Below are 19588 nucleotides of genomic sequence, written 5' to 3' on the forward strand. Positions count from 1 at the left end.
GTTCAAAGGGCATTAGAAATTAGACATTGCGTATTGACTGTCGAAAGTCATTTAGGCATATACCACAAAATTCAATGCTTTGACTTGACAGTGAGTTGACAAGTCTCGACATTCTGGACAAAGGAGAATGGTATCCATAATTGGTAGAATGTTGATTGACGAACAGCAATTCATTATTTCGGAGTCTACGGGAAGGGATGTTGAATTGGATAAGTTGCAACAAAGCAGGTGAGTCTGTAATACCATTGATAATCTTAAATATGCAAATCAGATCAGTGTCCCTTCTACGTTTCTCCAAAGAAGAAATGTTTAAAGTTTGATCAACTTCATCATATGAGTACTCTCCTCTTTCAAGACCCAACCTCCAAGCGATTCCTCGTAGGAAGCGATGTTGTACGGATTCTATGTGACAAATGTGGACAGCATAGAAAGGAGACCAAATAACACTAGCGTATTCAAGGTGAGGGCAATTATAAATAAATATAATTATTAATTATAACTTATTACAACAAGACTTAGGAGTTACCATATCACAGGACTTGAAATGGGAACCACACATCGCTGGAATTGTGAAAAGAGCAAATTCACTAACATATCTAATCAGGAAAACCTTCCTTGACCTAACACCGGACATGATGTTAAAAATATATAAAACATATGTGCGACCTCTCCTGGAATATGCTTTCCAAATATGGAGTCCTTACTTCGCAAAGGATATAAATCTGTTAGAGAGAGTACAGAGACAAAATACCAAGAGCTCTGAAAGATCTACGATACGAAGATAGACTCAAGGAACTAAGATTACCAACCTTACAAGAAAGAAGAGAAAGGGGTGACTTGATCGAGACTTTTATCTGGACATTACAGTTGCCCTAGCATCCAAGAAATCTTCACTACTAATAAAAATATAAATCTCCGTGGACACCTTTTGCATCTAATCCTAGAAAACACTTCCTTGCAAATAGAGTAGTGGATGCTTGGAACAAACTCCCACAACATGTCATCGATGCAACAAATATAAATCAATTCAAAGCTCTATTGGATTCACATTTGGAGAGAAGAAAGGACTTAGTTCAAACTTAAAACAACTCAATTACTGTCAAATCAGATATGAGCGCATCAGCAGAATGCTGCCTGCTCATTACATCATAATAATAATATGTACATTCTAACGCAGCATCACCTTCATTGGTCAAATTCATTGTATATATAGTTTTGTATTAATGATGGATGAACCGGTGGATGTAGTCTGTTAGCCATAAGTTGATAATAGTTTGTCTGGTTATAGTTAGTAATAAGATAGATTATAGTGAATAGCACATGGTTTCAACTTAATTACAACAAGAAATAAGTATTTAAGTGGCGAGAGATGGTAAAAGATGCATTAAAGTTCAATTTTTTCTTAAAGTTAGGTTTGAAGGTTAGGAAATACGCACAAATTATTAAAATAACCCAAACTAAACCTATTTTTGTTTACTTAAACCTCCGACATAATAGTTGATTCCATTCATTTTATATATTTAAGTTGAAATCAAGTGTTGTTTTTTTTTTAATTCTTTGCATGCAGCGGAATTCGACAAGTTTACCATAAAAACAACAGCTTGTTAGTTTCCGCATCTTTAATTTTTAGCATATTTACAATAAATTATTACTATATTGGTGTCTTCGTAAAAATGTTCGGGTTTTGGTCTATATCAATTACCTGAATGCCTGTAATACGCGACTCGATCTGTTCCAGGTTCCAGAGTCGCAATGGGACTGCCAGATGCATTATTGATCGAAAAATACATTGAAAACTGCATATCCTTGTTTTTGTACCATACAAATAATATACGAAATGTCAAATTTCAAACGGACAGGGCGGGATACAGTTTGAGATAAATCAGTCACAATTTACACTAAAAGCTACATAAATTAGAGCTTTAGTACTTACGGATTTAGTTGTTTAGTTTAATCGGACGACTTTGTTAAAAATACACGATAAATTCAACTATGTTTTGTCCATTGCTTCAGTTTCAGCGGTTTGACCGATTTTGAGCATATTTTGAGTTTCTGTGCGAATCGCAGTGTTGCCCACTCGATTTAAACTAAAGCTAGATGAAACTGGATGAAACCTGAAAAAGAGCTAAAAAGGAGAAAACGGACATTTCAGGGCTAGAGAATAAAGCAAGGTAAATATTTCACTAACCGACAAACTTCTAATATTACGGAAATTACACTTCGTTATTTAAACAAAGAAAATCCAAAATGGGGGCAAAGAGATCGTTTTAAAAAGAAACGACAATTAACGTCGAGAGATAATAATAATGATTTATTGTCTTCTTTTTTTATTAACATTTAGAGATAATGATATCCTCACTGGGATCTCCCGTGCTGAGGATTTCATTTACATATTATAATTTAATTATAAGAAATTAACATTACAACAAAGTAACATAATATGAATTTAATTATGAACATAATATTATGTAGTATAATTTTTTTGTAGATAGTGTTTTTTGTATAGTTCAGTTTTGTAGATTCGGTTTTAGTTTGTGTTTGATATCAGTATATTTTCTATTTCAGATCTCCCTATATTAAGTATCCAGCTTTTTATTTAAGATTTAAATGTTATAATGTTAAGGTTTTTGAGTGAGAGTGGTATTTTACTGTAGAGTTTAATACTACGATATAAGAAGCTTTTTTGCCCAAAAGTTGTATTAGTAGTTATTTGTTGGATAAGTTTTTGAGCATGAGATCTAGTGTTTCTATTTTACGTGTTTGTTGTTATTTCTTAGGTTTTGTACTTATGAATGTAAATGAGTATAGTTTTAGAATAAAGTTGTTTAATTGACATGATGTTAACATTGGTGAAGATTTTGTCAGTGCTAGTTCTTACGATATGTTAAGAGATGCATTAAAATTCCATATTTTCAATCAAAGTTCAAAATTTTCCTTTTAAAACGATCTCTTTGCCCCCATTTTGAATTTTCTTTGTATGGTTTTGACGTTCAATCTAAATACGCATATAATTACTTACTTAACCTAAACTAATAATAAATGTAAATAGTTTTTTCTTGTAGTAATAGGTTGAAACGAAATGTATTTTCCATGAGCTGTGCCTTAAATTGCGGCAGTAAGCTAAATAATTACCTATTTTCGAATCCTACGAGGAGTATTACAAAAGATTTAAATACTAAATGATCCTTTTATGGAATGGGTTTTTGGGAGCTGATGATCTTGATTTAGAGCTAGATATAGCTCTATAGAAATGAGTTGGTAACACTAATCAATCGGCAAGGTTGCCAATTTGACGTTTCTGAGTTTACGATTAAGTACAAGGTAGTGAATCTGAAGCGATATAAAGGATTAAGTACAGGGCTGTGAGTTTATTTATATCTAGCCAACCGCGTTCAGTACTCCATTTCAGACCTGTATTTACCTTTCTTTCAATATCTCTATCAGCCGTTCCATCTCTCTCTCTCGCCCCAAAAACAAATTCAACCACCTGCTCCAAGTATTTACTAAATTGCACACTGTTTTCGTACTCTCTCTTTCAAACACCATTACTTTAGACTTACTTACATTCATCATTAACTCATTCTTTAAATACACTTTGTTCATCCTTTTATTATTTTGATGCCAGAGCCAGTAAAACTATATCATCCCCAATCACGGTATGCTATACGGCTGAAAGTAGTGGGGAAGAGAAGAATATGGACAAGAGGAACCTAACTGTCCAGATATGGTCACCAAACACTGCTAAAGTCATTTCAAGCAACGTTTCAAATCTAAATGGTGATCTTACACCAGGGCTATACTAAAAATATCTTCAACTCTGGAACGTAATGCAAATGAATCGTCGACTTGCAAAACCTGCTCTGGAATTTTTTGGAAATCTGTAGATGTCACGAAAAACTGTTTGGAATACTTTCAATATAAAACGAAATTATATTTTAAGCCAAATGTCATATAATTATACATTACACTAATATCATATAATTATACACTACACTAAATATCATATAATTAAACATCACACATCATATAATTACACAGTATTATTTTGATGTTTTGCGAAAAATATTAATAACTTATTTATTTTCATTTTACTGTCAGGTTAAACGTAACATTTGTTATAATCATATTAATGACTGTATGCATGTACGGTCATACTTGATAATATGTATATGGACGGGTTCCGGGCTATTTGTATTAACCGACATTTTTTAAACTTTACACAAGAGCAGTTTAAAGTTTCGATTTTTAGAAAAAAAAATAAAACTTTAGCAAATCGCATTATTTTTTTAAAAAGAAGGATATTACTGTTTTTATAACATATTCGGATTCATTTTTTTTTCTAATATTCCTATTTTCAACGAAGATAAATGTCGCTTAATACAAAATGACCTATATTTAACTTTTTTTTGTTCCAGGCTAAATGACTTAACCGCCTATGATTATTGTTTCTTATTCTAGGCTAAATGACTAAACCGCCTAGGTTTATTATTTCTTGTTACAAGCTAAATGACTTAACCGCCTAGGCATGCAAATAATGGCTCTAAGCTAAGTGCTTTAATCAAAGAGTTGGTCATATTTCAAACCTAAGCTAATTGATTTAAATACCATATCAACTTATTAATGTATGGCTAATTAGTTTATGCGACTGATATTTTTTTAATAAATTGTTTGTAATCATACTTGAAAAATGAAGTTTGTAGAAATTGGCGGTTAAAACATTGAAAAATTAAAAGGTACCTACATACATAGGGTGTACCTATCTTGTTAATAATAATGAAATGAGAAATAAAACACACAATATAAATTGTTCAAAGATAAGTTTTTTATTTAAAATGACAATCACCTAGGAGCAGCAGTAACTTCTTAGCTTACCAAGGTAACAACTAAAGTTTTTATCACAATTGTATAGGAATCAGAAGTTAAACAAACTTTTTATCACATAGCCTACAGTCTTATTACCTGAAATAATTATTCTCATTCTACTTCATTTCTAAACATTAACATTTAAGTATTTAAGAACTGTACCTACTTTTTAAAAAACATAAGAAAAATCTCTTTAATTACAAAAAGGTTCTATAGAACCAAACGAAAATAATTTATTTTAAAAATAATCACAATAAAAATGAAAATATTTACGAGCGTTTCTTTGGTTTTCATTTCTTTACTTATTTTCTTCTATATTTTTTTATTCTTCTTAACACTTGTTATTTTCCCATCAGACATAATGAAAATTGCTTAATTTGGCAGGTCTGTTTCGTCTTCAATATCAGTATCGATCAGTGTATCTTTGCCAGTATTGCTGGATGGTAGGTTGATATATTCTAAATGAAATATTCTTGGGATAGCATCAGTGTCACATAGCTTTTTCAGCTCATTATATTTTGCTTTTGTGATAGGCTTTGATTTATATTTTGCATTGAGTTGTTTCAGTTTTGCATAAATTTGTATGTACTCTTCTTTTACATCATCTTGCATGCTATATTTGACGACCATCACGTTTGGCGTAGATTTCTTGAATGTTTCTACACGAATCTTGCTTATTTTACTGACAAAGTTTCCCTTGAAATATTTTTCGGACAATTCCTCATAATTCTCGTCTTTATGTGTAAGGCCTTCAACCTGATAGGGTCCTGGATCCTTTCTAGCTAGCTGACAAATTGTCGGTCACTTTGAAGGCGCCCATACCGTTGTGTGTCCAACAGAATTTTCTATTGTAGTGTGAGTCGATAGCTAAATGTATGGACCGACACTGGGTATGAATTTGACAATGAGGCTAAATGTATTAAACGACATTCTTGTATATTTATAAGGTAAAGCTAGTTGTATTAAGCGACACTGGATAAGAATTTAACAAAGAGGCTAATTGTATGAAGCGACATTTCTATATATTTATAAGGTCAGGCTAAGTGCTTTAACGTACGTTGCCTGTAAATTATAGCTCCAGGAAAAAAAGTTTAAACGATTGTCTGGTATTTGGTAGTGAGCTTAAGTACACAATTCCTAAATTTGTCAATATTTTGTGTTGCTTCATACATTGCAGTTCAAAATGGGCCCAAAAATGTGGTTGTATTAAGCAACAAAAAAGTGCTCCGATTGTCACCAAACACAGCTCAAACGACGCAGAAAAATTCGTTGATTCCAAATATATATAAAAGTCTATATCGCCCAGAGTGTCGCTTTAATACAATTAGCCCGGAACCCGTCGATATGATTGTGTATTTTATTTTTATTTTTTGATGTTTTTGTTTTCTAATTGTATGTATCTGTATTTAATTGTATGTATCTGTATTTAATTTTTTGTATCTTTATTTAACTGTAGATTTTTGGAATTGTACAATAACTGAGTTTTTGTAAGTCGATTGTTCTCATGCAAGTGTGATCATCTGTGAGAATCCAGTATAAATAAATAAATAAATAAATAAAAAAATAATTAAATTGTTAACTTCTAAATTGGAGCGTAGGGCGTACATCCACGATTTAGGAGCGGAAACAGTTTGAACGACTGCTTGTTTCAGCTGCACGATTTCACGTTCTAACTTGGTGATCTGATTAGAATAGAATTTCTGCTGAATCAACATGGCCGTGTGAAGCTCCATTTCATTTGAGTTGTCAATGACGGCGATTTTTTTGGCGTAGATAAAGCGTATGTCTTTGTAGCAGGCGGGCATCTTGCAAGACGGACAGCAGCGGTTGTTCGTGGTGGTCTGCTTGAACCAGCGATAGATGCACGAATGTCCAAAGAGGTGTCCGCACTTGAGCGCGGAGAGGCGGTGCTTGCCGGACGCGGTCCAGCCCTGGAGACATATGGAGCAGGTCTGTCCGTCGTTGTCCTCGTCCGTGTTGTCATTTCGCGTGGGAAGTTCGATCTTGGCAAACTTGGAGGGTGGTTCGGTCTCTTCATCGTCGAGCGGGAGGTCGCGGGAGCCCGAAACCTCGGGGATGGTGGAGCTGTTGGAGTCCTCGCTTTCGATGATGGTGGGTTCGAGGTTCTCAACGAGCGCTGCCACCATGTTCGCGGCTTCATTTGAGTTTGAATCGTCGCCGTCACGATCGGGAGAAACATCGATTTCGAGTCGATTGGGGTTATTCGCAAGCATCCGGTTGATCTCTTCGACGATGTTGACGAATCTGGCGTCGAAGCCTTCGCCAAGGCTGGCCATGTACTCGTTGTGATCATACGGCCGCGCTCGGACTGCCTCGAGGATGCGGCGGTGGCGGGGAACTGGCGGGCTGCCGCCGCGGTGTATCGGATACAGCGGGAGGTTGGCTTCATCGCCTAGCGATGACTGCGCGGTGCTGGTTCCATCGTTGGGACTGTGAAGTGCAGCCGCGGTTTCGGCCTCAGCCCACTCCATGAGTGTTTGGAAGGAGATTTCACGAGGAACCTGACGGTTGCTCACAGACGCTACAAATTGGGAGAGTGCTGCCAGGTGTATGCGATGTTGGCGGGGAACCGGCGGGCTGCCACCGTGGTGGTTGGAATCCCGCGGGAAGATGGCTTCATCGCCTAGCCATGTCGGCGGTAGGTTGGCTTCATCACCTAGCGATGACGGCGCGATGCTGGCTCCATCGTCGGAAGTGTGAAGAGCAGCCGCGGCTCCGGCCTCATCGAGCTCCGGGAGTCTGTGGAAGGAGATTTCATCGGGAATATGATTGTTGCTTGCAGACGCCTCCGATTGGGAGAGGGCGTCTTCATCTTCCATCGTTTTATGTCAAACTGTTCAAAGCGACTAATTTTCTATCTGAAAAATAATTATTGCAATATTATTAAAAATATCAAAGCAAGTTGTGTTCATTTTCTTGTCCCTCAAAAACATACTTCCCAAATACGCAAACCCATCCACCTGCTCCAAGTATCCATCATGCAGACTGTATTGCATACTATGGTACTGTATCTGCCTGTACAGAATATAAATAAATAACAATATATGTACATTCTACCGCAGCATCACCTTCATTGGTCAAATGCATCCTACATATTGTTTTGTATTAGTGATGGATGAACCGGTGGATGTAATCCGTTAGCCATTAGTTGATAATAGTTTGTCTGGTCTATAGTTAGTAATAAGATAGATTATAGTGAATGTTTCAACTTAATTACAACAAGAAATAAGTATTTATGTGGCGAGAGATGGCAAAAGATGTATTAAAGTTCCATTTTTTCTTAAAGTTAGGTGTGAAGGTTAGGAAATAAGCACAAATTATTAAAATAACCCAAACTAAACCTATTTTTGTTTACTTAAACCTCCGACATAATAGTTGACTCCATTCATTTTATATATTTTATATATCACTTTTGGACAAAGAAATATGCAGTATTATTCTATAAAAAATATTTAATGTCCTCCCTTTTGAAATAAAAAAACCTTAAAAAAATAACTGACTTCAAAAGAAACATTAAGAAATGGATTATGGATAAGGGAAGGATGAATATAGATTTAATTTTGCAACCCAACAAAGACTAAAGCTTGTATTATGTTTTATTTTTCTCTAAATATTGTTTTTTAATTTTCTATATGGTATTTTAACATATGTACTTATACTCTTTCAAACACATAACCATTTACAGTGTGTCCTTAGAACGGGGTACCCCAGTAAGGACACATTATCTTATATAAAAAATTGTTAAATAAAAAAATATATATATATATAAAAAAAAGTTGAAATCAAGTGTTGTTTTTTAAAGATTCTTTGCATGCAGCGGAATTCGACAAGTTTACCATAAAAACAACAGCTTGTTAATTTCCGCTTCATTTTTAGCATATTTACAATAAATTATTAGGGGCCGTTCAAGTATTACGTAAGCAGATTTATTACAATTATTTACCCCCTCTCCCCCCTTGTCACCAAAAGTAAGCAAAGCTCTTACCCCCCCCTCCCATGCTTACGTAAAAATTGGTACCTATATGCATTTTTCTGTTAATGTATTCTGATTTTTATTGATTCATAAGCAGCACTTATAAAATAGACTTAGGATAAAGGACTTTAATGCACATAATATTCATTTAAACAAACTTTATTGACATTTGGGAATCCCCGAATATGAATTCGGTTTTCAAACATAGACAATGTGTGGGTTGCCAATGTGTAAAAAAAAATAACTACTGCTGAGCAGTACTGACGTAATCACTATCTCGACCCCCCCGCCCCCCATGTCATCAAAAATAAGCAAAGCAAAGACCCCCCTGCCCCCCTATAGTACTTACATCAGAGGCGGATTTGCCCTTAGGCCTATGTAGGCCCGGGCCTAGGGCGGCCAGATATTAAGGGCGGCCAATCGTGACAAAAAAGTCACAGATGATAACAAGAAATTACTTTCTAAGTACCTAAATATTCTACGTACGAAATAGCGATATGCAAGAGCGTGTTCACACACAGCACACAGCGCGCCCCCACGCCCCGCAGCCTTTCAAGTTTGGATACTCCTGGTCAATATGATGGGTACTGAGAAAGGGGCGGCTACATGGTATGGGGCCTAGGGCGGCCAAGACTGCAAATCCGCCTCTGACTTACATAATACTTGAACGCCCCCTTACTATATTGGTGTCTTCGTAAAAATGTTCGGGTTTTAGTCTATATCAATTACCTGAATGGCTATAATACGCGATTCGATCTGTTCCAGGTTCCAGAGTCGCAATGGGACTGCCAGATGCATTATTGATCGAAAAATACATTGAAAACATATCCTTGTTTTTGTACCATACAAATAATATACGAAATGTCAAAGTTCAAACGGACAGGGCGGGATACAATTTGAAATAAATCAGTCACAATTTACACTAAAAGCTACATAAATCAGAGCTTTAGTACTTACGGTATTAGTTGTTTAGTTTAATCGGACGACTTTGTTAAAAATACACGATAAATTTAACTATGTTTTGTCCATTGCTTCAGTTTCTGCAGTTTGCACGTTTGAGTTATAATCAACTATCTAGTTTGAGTCATGTTTGAGTCATAAATAAACCACTGTTTGAGTCATAACTCAACTATCTGCGAATCGCAGTGTTGCCAACTCGATTTTTAAACTAAAGATAGATGAAACCTGAAAAAGAGCTAAAAAGGAGAAAACGGACATTTCAGGGCTAGAGAATAAAGCAAGGTAAATATTTCACTAACCGACAAACTTCTAATATTACGGAAATTACACTTCGTTATTTAAACAAAGAAAATCCAAAATGGGGGCAAAGAGATCGTTTTAAAAAGAAACGACAATTAACGTCGAGAGATAATAATAATGATTTATTGTCTTCTTTTTTTATTGACATATAGAGATAATGATATCCTCACTGGGATCTCCCGTGCTGAGGATTTCATTTACATATTATAATTTAATTATAAGAAATTAATATTACAACAAAGTAACATTATGAATTTAATTATGAACATATATTATGTAAGTTTAAAACAAACAACAAAAATATATAATGTAGTATAATTTTTTTGTAGATAGTGTTTTTTGTATAGTTCAGTTTAGTAGATTCGGTTTTAGTTTGTGTTTGATATCAGTATATTTTCTATTTCAGATCTCCCTATATTAAGTATCCAGCTTTTTATTTAAGATTTAAATGTTATAATGTTGAGGTTTTTGAGTGAGAGTAGTATTTTATTGTAGAGTTTAATACTATGATATAAGAAGCTTTTTTGCCCAAAAGTTGTATTGGTAGTTATTTGTTGGATAAGTTTTTGAGCATGAGATTTAGTGTTTCTATTGTACGTGTTTGTTGTTATTTCTTGGGTTTTGTACTTATGAATGTAAATGAGTGTAGTTTTAGAATATAGTTGTTTAATTGACATGATATTAAAATTGGTGAAGATTTTGTCAGTGCTAGTTCTTACGATATGTTAAGAGATGATTTAAAATTCCATATTTTCAATCAAAGTTCAAAATTTTCCTTTTAAAACGATCGCTTTGTTCCCATTTTGGATTTTCTTTGTATGGTTTTGACGTTCAATCTAAATACAATAAAATTACTTACTTAACCTAAACTAATAATAAATGTAAATAGTTGTTTCTTGTAGTAATAGGTTGAAACGAAATGTATTTTCCATGAGCTGTGCCTTAAATTGCGGCAGTAAGCTAAATAATTACCTATTTTCGAATCCTACGAGGAGTATTACATAAGATTTAAATACTAAATGATCCTTTTATGGAATGGGTTTTTGGGAGCTGATGATCTTGATTTAGAGCTAGATATAGCTCTATAGAAAATGAGTTGGTAACACTAATCACTAGGCAAGGTTGCCAATTTGACGTTTCAGAGTTTACGATTAAGTACAAGGTAGTGAATCTGAAGCGATATTTGGCGATGCACTACGTCGTGTAATATATTAAATTGAGCCGCTATCAATAACAACCCTTACGTAGATGGCGATAAGGTTTAAATTCCCGCTTAACAACATCCGCCTGTTTTGATTTATGCAAGAAAAAAACATGGCCAAAAAGTGCCTTTTATTTTATTTAGTGGATGTTCAGGCATAAATTTTTAAATGTTTTCCGATCATTTTATAAATAACTTAATTTTCCACATTATACAATAAAACCACAACCGAAAATGGGTTCGTAAGTAGGAGATTTTGAACTTTAAAGCAGTTTTTTCTGGGCTTATAAAATGACTTATCAAAAAATTCTCGATTATTTTAAAGGTCAAGATGTATTCTACTCGGAGTATTTAATTAAAGCATCTGAAACATTTCTAGGCGACCAAATTTTCAAACCAAAAACACATGATTTTGCATTACTACGTATGGCATCGCCTTAAAGGATTAAGTACAGGGCTGTGAGTTTATTTTTATCTAGCCAACCGCGTTCAGTACTCCATTTCAGATTTACCTTTCTTTCAATATCTATATCAGCTTCCATCTCTCTCTCGTCCCAAAAACAAATTCAACCACCTGCTCCAAGTATTTACTAAATTGCACACTGTTTTCGTACTCTCTCTTTCAAACACCATTACTTTAGACTTACTTACATTCATCATTAACTCATTCTTTAAATACACTTTGTTCATCCTTTTATTATTTTGATGCCAGAGCCAGTAAAACTATATCATCCCCAATCACGGTATGCTATACGGCTGAAAGTAGTGGGGAAGAGAAGAATATGGACAAGAGGAACCTAACTGTCCAGATATGGTCACCAAACGCTGCTAAAGTCATTTCAAGCAACGTTTCAAATCTAAATGGTGATCTTACACCAGGGCTATACTAAAAATATCTTCAACTCTGGAACGTAATGCAAATGAATCGTCGACTTGCAAAACCTGCTCTGAAATTTTTTGGAAATCTGTAGATGTCACGAAAAACTGTTTGGAATACTTTCAATATAAAACGAAATTATATTTTATGCCAAATGTCATATAATTATACATTGCACTAATATCATATAATTATACACTACACTAAATATTAATAATTTATTTATTTTCATTCTACTGTCAGGTTAAACGTAACATTTGTTATAATCATATTAATGACTGTATGCATGTACGGTCATGTATATTATAATTTGATTTACTTTACCATTTCAAGTACTATTATTTAAATTCAATATTAATTACGGCGTTGGTATTTTGCCAATACTTATTAGTTTTTTCTCTATAGATACAACAGACATATTTATAATACATTTCAGTATATTACATATATATTTTTATTTACATTACCAGTAAATTATTTAACTGTTTTCAGTCTGACTGGTTTTGCAACAAACATGATTAATTATATGCATATACGAATGTACATACTTACTTTATACTTGAAACTGAAATATTTACAATATTACTTTATTTGGATTTTATGTTAATCTTAGTATTAGCATTTAATTTTTTTTTGTATTTAGTTATGCTATTATCCATGTATTATGTTTTAACTCGAACGTTTGACGTTTCTTCCGTCGGTAAATTTGTATCAAGATGGTGGCCGTTTTAATGTTTCAGTAAAAATGCTTATATATTCACATTAAAAAAATATATATTATGGTACATGCATGCACAAAGCAATTTTTTTGAGTTTTAAATGTTTAAGGACGGGTTGTTTCGGAGAGTTTGAACAATTCATCAAATTTCAACGTCCATTTCTGGGATCTGTGAAAGTCCAATTCAAGTTCTGTTTTTATATCATTATAGGCTAGTTGATTGACAAAACTGAAATAAAAACAGAACTTGAAAAAATCTTTCACAGAACTTGAAAATGAACGTTGAAATTTGACGAATTGTTCAAATACTCCGAAACAACCCGTCCTTAATGTTCTTGTGATTTTTGAATGAGAGTGGGATTTAAATAATAAAATAAACACATTACCAAAAAATTCAATACACATTTATTTAACAAAAATATACACTCTTTTATTTACAACAATTGAAATATTATAATTATATTATTTATTCATTAACGTCTTTTTTTATACGTAAATAGTAAAAATGATGTATTATACATAATATATTTACATATTTGTATTTATTAAGTGATAAATTAAAGATGTCCACTGACTCTGTATAATTATTTCTTTGAGGAGTACAAATGGTAGTTAGTCCCAGAATTTCTGCACTGAAATAAATACCATAGAAAAATTGTAGAAGTGTCTTTGAAAGAAAACTGAAGTCAATCATTTACAGAATTGATTGATTGAAATTACTTTTCGACTCCTAGGTCCCATACAGTTTGATGAAGTTGATTATCTGCTCGAGAAAGAATTTTGAAATTATTTGAATTATTTTACAAATTTCACTTCTACACATTTTCCTCTTCAGTGGATAAAATAGATAAGTTTGGTTAAAATTTCTTGCTTCATTTGGGATATTTGACTAATCATATTTTTAAGCGCTATTAAAATGATGTCACAAAAATGGCGCTATATAAATTATCTATCTAAATTTTAATAATACTTACTTTAAAATAATTACTGTTGAATGATTGAACCATTGCAATATGTATTAATTATTTCATACATTGTAGCAAACAGAGCGCAGTTGTTTTTTGTCATGCTTTAGATTTTTATTTAATAGGGTATTATCAGGTAACGATGGTATTTTTATGTTGACGATAAAATTTTCAATAGCGATTTAAAATGAGCAATTTTTGATTTGCCGTCGAAACGACATGTTCGTTTTTATTAGTGAATTTGGTGGCGATGACGTCACGCCAGGCTACGTTGGTGACAGCCGTCTTACCAGACGTTGGCGGTTTCTATGTCATAATGACGTTGTAGCCAGTTGGAACCGTTTCGGAATGTGCGGTTATTTCAAATCAATAATTATCAATGAAAATATTAAAGTGACACATATTTAGTACAACGATCAGAAAACTAAACTTTAAACTTTCCAAACATTTTTAACAGTATTCATAGTTTGTGAAAAGTTGAAATTTTACTAATAAATTAGTCGTCGCGCCTTTTATTTGCATACAATCTTTGCTTCATTCACATTCATATATTGCAAGCATTTATCGACTTCATGAGAATGGGTCGTTTCTCCGACTCCTGTTTGTGTGTCGGTTAGCATGTGGAACGAACCATCGAAAGAACCTCCCCTAGCGTCGAGGTCAAATTACAATCTCTGTAAATAAACAATAATAATTGTTTAGATTTTTTAAAAAACTAGCGCCTTTGAGGTAATGATTTTTTTAATGAAAACTATGATAGAATTAGCAGGAGTTTACCCAAGACACCATCTAAGATAGGTTTAATTCTGGTTCGAATCTTTGCTTAAAATCATAAAATACAGATGCTTCAAAATAAATTAAAACAAAGTTAGGTTAGGTTAGGTTGTTACACAAAAAATCAAATCTAGCATACATTCAGAGCTTTACTGTTATTTTTTTACATTTAAAAGGTCTCGTTTAAACACCGATTCTAGTTTCATTTAAGCTTTTGAACAAATTCTGAATAACAGAAAAGCACAACTGTCATGTGATCACGCTCGTCAGCTGATCACGACTTGTTCAAAAGCTGAAATGGGCCTAGAATCGGCATTTAACGGAGACCTTTAGAATGTTTCATTAGAATTTCTGCAAAACGCACTGAACAGTGATTCTCTTTAACCTTTCCCTTTCTGTGCTAAAAAAATTAACGCGTTCCGGTGCTGTGTAGTCAATACACATCTCAAAATAAGCGATTTAATGTCGGAAAAATATAAATATTCATATTATGTTTATTATATTTTATATCAAAAGTGATAATAATTGTAATTTAATTGCTGAAAACATGAAAAAACCATCGGCAGATGCTAAAAAAACGTGCGAGGGGTCCACATCTAACGACGGTCCGCGACCGACTGGCTGGCGGCTGGCACACACACAGCTGTGCGGTCGGTAGGTATCGATGGTCTAAATCAAAATACAACTGCGGACGTGTGGATTTCTCATGTTCCCGCGTAGCGAACTAAAGCGGGACATCAATAGCGTGTCATTTCCTCGCACACTCTTCGCGTAGCAGTCGCACACGGTTGATTGTATTGGTGTATTTGTTCCCGATTTTTAACAAAAATCTCTGATTTTTAATTGAATTTGAAAACTATCTTAAGTATTATTTTTTAGTTCAGTGCATAAATGTATAACGGAGGAATACCTAAAATCTGAACCAAATATTTATTATATTTATAGAGTTATTAAAGTTATTAGAAGCAATGTGTAGTAAATACACACCACAGATAAGGAAAGGTTAAGGTTAAACGTAACGCACGTTATAATCTACGCGATTTTACACGGACAAAACTGTGAGCTATAAACGCGTAGATTATAACTCACGTTACGTCCAACCTTAATTACTACCAAACTTATATTCTTTGTAGACTTTTTCAAACATGTCTTTGCAGTTGACTTTGACTTTCAACTTGGCGCACAGCAAGAAAACTCCCGTCAGTTTTCTGTGCAGTGAATATATTTCTTCTGGCGGGGGACACAATCGATGATTCAGAATCGTCGGTACGAGTTTCTGCAATCTCCGTGACGTGTTCTGTGCTCCGAAATCAAACTCGTTTCCATCTTTAGGCGTGAATATCTCGGCCATAATTAGCGTGCTTTCAACGTGCGCTTGCTCCATAACTTTAGTCTCGTATCCGGTAAGAAATTTCATTTGACGAGACATTGTTAAGACTTTTTCCGTATCGCTTTCGGACGCCGCTTTTATGATTTCAATGTATTTATCTATGAATTCTTTCGAGTATTCCCGGGTTGCGCCGAAGTCGAGTAAGACTAGAGTTGAAGTTGCCGGGTTATAAAAGAAGTTTGACCAGTTTGGGTCCGTTTGCATGCAGCGGAAAACGAACATCTCGTGTAAAACTAGATTCATGACTTTGTTAGCGATGTCTTGTCGTATTTTGATATCCATGTTAAAGCATTTATCCAGCGGTAAGCCTTCTATCAGCTCTGTTGTAAGGACTTGCTTTGTGCAAAGTTCTCTGTATGTCCGCGGAACGTAGTATTCTTCGAACGGTTGTAAAAGAGTACGGAATTTGTCCGTGCAGTCTGCTTCTCGTACGTAATCTACTTCCCAGGCAAGTTCCTTTTTCGCTACTTCGACAATATTATCAATGAAGAGTCCTTTGGGGAATATATTCCACACGTTTAAGACTGACACTAGATTGTCGATGTCACTGTTGATGCCTTTTGCGACGCCGGGATATTGTATTTTAACAGCGACTTCAGTACCGTCGTGCAGCGTGGCGAGGTGAACTTGTCCGATGGATGCGGCAGCGAACGGCTTATCTTCGAAGGTAGCGAATCTCGCTTTCCACTCGGTTCCCAGTTCTTGAGTCATCATCTTCTCCACTTGGAACTTTGGCATGAAGTCGGCAGACTGGCGAACTCTTTCGAATATCTTCTGAAGCTCGGGAGAAATAACCGATTCATCTTGAAGACTGAGCAACTGACCTAGCTTTAACGCGGCCCCGCGAACTTTGCACAAAGTATCCACTATTCGTTCAGCGTTTGCCGGAGATAGGAACATGCCGCCTAGTGAAGAGTCCTCATCCTTTTGAGGACCTTTGAGAACGGACTTGGCGTACTCGGTCGCGGTGCCGATGCCCAGACCCGCAGCCAATGAACCAAAGGCGAACACGCGGCTAATCCGAGTCGAAGGAACGGCTCTTTGCTTGGACACCTCACTCAACTTTTGCTTGTTCTTCGGGCGTGCTTTCGAAGTCTGCGCTTTTGGAACGACCTTCCCTTCCAAAATTGGAGGTTCTTTATCAGATACTTTAGTTTCTAGCTTAGGAACGTTGAAAACATCTTTATTGGACTGTAAAATATCGGCTTTAATCTCGTCGATAACAATATTGGTGAAGTTTGAGTCGATGTTTTCTAAATTGGAAGGATTTGTTTTAAAATCGGCGATTGAGTGAGCGCTGATGAAGTTCAAATGATCTTCACTGACTTTAGTTTTCAAATTAACTTCTTTGATTTCCATATTGCTGGCCATTTTGCCCAATTCTAGATGTAATATGTCATACGTTGACTTGAGATCTGAATTCTTCAAATTGCCGTTGATTGCATCAGTTTTTTTTTCTTCAGTGGTCTTGCTTTGCCGCTTTTTGGTGTTGGAGTAGTAGTTCTTGTTGTCTTTGTCAGCCTGTTCTTTGGCGTGTTTCTGATTGGATTCAGTCATGAACTTTTCAAAGTTGGAGATATCGAAGACGCTTTCGAATCGCTTGTTCAACTCTTCGGCCTCTTCTTTGGGCAGCTTGGACACCTTTTCTTGAATAGTTGGAGAGACATACTGTTTGATTCCAGTTAGGACGACGGATAGACGTTCAAGAGACTCGTTCAGAGGAACAATTTGAAGTTTTTCCTTCGAAGAAACGGACTTTTCCACGGCGCTGCACAACTCTTGAGGAATATGTTTGACGGATGAATTATCCCAAACGATTCTCGCGTTCGTCGTTTGTATTTTGGCTCCGGCTTCTGCGATACGTTGAAGTCCCTTTAGTACAAAAAGTATGTCTTGAAAATGTGACATTTTAGGTTAGGCGAGGTGTTATTTCAAGTTTCAACACGGTTTTGAGCTGTTTATCACGTAAATTGAGTGTTTAAATTACACCTTGGACTTGAAAGATTGATTTGATATGAAAACATTTGGCAATCACTTTCAGAAATTAGCAGAATTTTATTTATATAACAATCACGGGCCATCTGACGTTTCTAGATATATTATATAAACGACGAGCTAGAACTCGCGCCAGCTCCGAAACTACGACTTTATTTCTTATTATAATAAATTGGCGTTGAAAAATATCGGGGTTGGTTGTGAAGGGGGGCAATGGTGGGAATGGTTAGCTGCCCCTAAGAAACTGGTGATTGATAAAATAATTAATCGAAAAAGAAGTTAATGTAGGCGACACATTATGATAGGCACTAAAATATAGGGAAAAAATTCGGTTTATGGGAGTCACTCGAATAACCGAAATTGAACTTGATTTAGACTAATTTAGGGCTGGGGAATCCGAATCTGTAAGAATTAGGTGGGGGTCGGCACTATTAACTGAGTTATAGGGTTTTGAAATTTCGTACGCGATACATAGGAACCATGTTTTATTTATCAATTATGACATAAGAAAATCAAATTAGTGACTATTTATTAGTCTCACATTTCAGAAGTGCCAACCAAAAAATAAAAAGTGTTGCCATATAATAATAATATCAATGCATGGAAAAATCAGAAAATTAAATATCATTTGCCAGATTTGTAGTTTTTTATTTAAAATCTTGTAAATATTAAATTTATATATATATATAACCTAACCTAACTGTGATTTTCTATAACAAAAAATTGCCCCTTTAATAACGCCTGCTCGCGTCCCCTTTAGAGTTACATCCCAGTTTTCAAATAGTTTGTGGGCTACGCTAGGTTTGTATAGACTGGTTTGTGATTTAATTCTAATACCTTTTTTCCATGTTATTTCCTGTTACAAAAAATTGCCCCTTTAATAACGCCTGCTCGCGTCCCCTTTAGAGTTACATCCCAGTTTTCAAATAGTTTGCGGGCTACGCTAGGTTTGTATAGACTGGTTTGTGATTTAATTCTAATACCTTTTTTCCATGTTATTTCCTGTTACAAAAAATTGCCCCTTTAATAACGCCTGCTCGCGTCCCCTTTAGAGTTACATCCCAGTTTTCAAATAGTTTGTGGGCTACGCTAGGTTTGTATAGACTGGTTTGTGATTTAATTCTAATACCTTTTTCCCATGTTCTTCTGCCTACTCTAACCCAAACTAAAAACCTAACCTATTTTGTAAAAAAATATTATTATAATATGGCAACACTTTTTATTTTTTGGTTGGCACTTCTGAAATGTGAGACTAATAAATCGTCACTAATTTGATTTTCTTATGTCATAATTGATAAATAAACCATGGTTTCTATGTATCTAAATTTCAAAACCCTATAACTCAGTTAATAGTGCCGACCCCCACCTAATTCTTACAGATTCGGATTCCCCAGCCCTAAATTAGTCTAAATCAAGTTCAATTTCGGTTATTCGAGTGACTCCCATAAACCGAATTTTACCCAAATATAGCATGGTCTGTCACAGGCTTTATAGAGAAGACGCTCGAGAAGCCCCGGCCCAGGGCTCCAACCTTGGGGTGGGGGCCCCGGC

General features: G+C 35.0%; 1 protein-coding gene across 1 annotated transcript; it reads right to left on the reverse strand.

The window, feature by feature from the left end:
• Positions 1-15286: 15286 nt before the first annotated feature.
• Positions 15287-18120, reverse strand: Coq8 (ubiquinone biosynthesis protein COQ8, mitochondrial). Its single transcript, XM_089642163.1, has one exon. The coding sequence runs from the start codon at positions 17948-17950 to the stop codon at positions 15755-15757; it is 2196 nt and encodes a 731-aa protein (XP_089498289.1). The 5' UTR covers positions 17951-18120; the 3' UTR covers positions 15287-15754.
• Between the last annotated feature and the right edge of the window lie 1468 nt (positions 18121-19588).

This window comes from Hesperophylax consimilis, chromosome 17 (genome assembly GCF_061612785.1).
Source record: "Hesperophylax consimilis isolate HC1 chromosome 17, BYU_Hcon_1.0, whole genome shotgun sequence".
NCBI lineage: Eukaryota > Metazoa > Arthropoda > Insecta > Trichoptera > Limnephilidae > Hesperophylax > Hesperophylax consimilis.

Bases quoted from the DNA above. Each gene is read 5' to 3' on its own strand.
- Coq8 (XM_089642163.1), bottom strand. From the start codon at position 17,950: ATGTCACATTTTCAAGACATACTTTTTGTACTAAAGGGACTTCAACGT.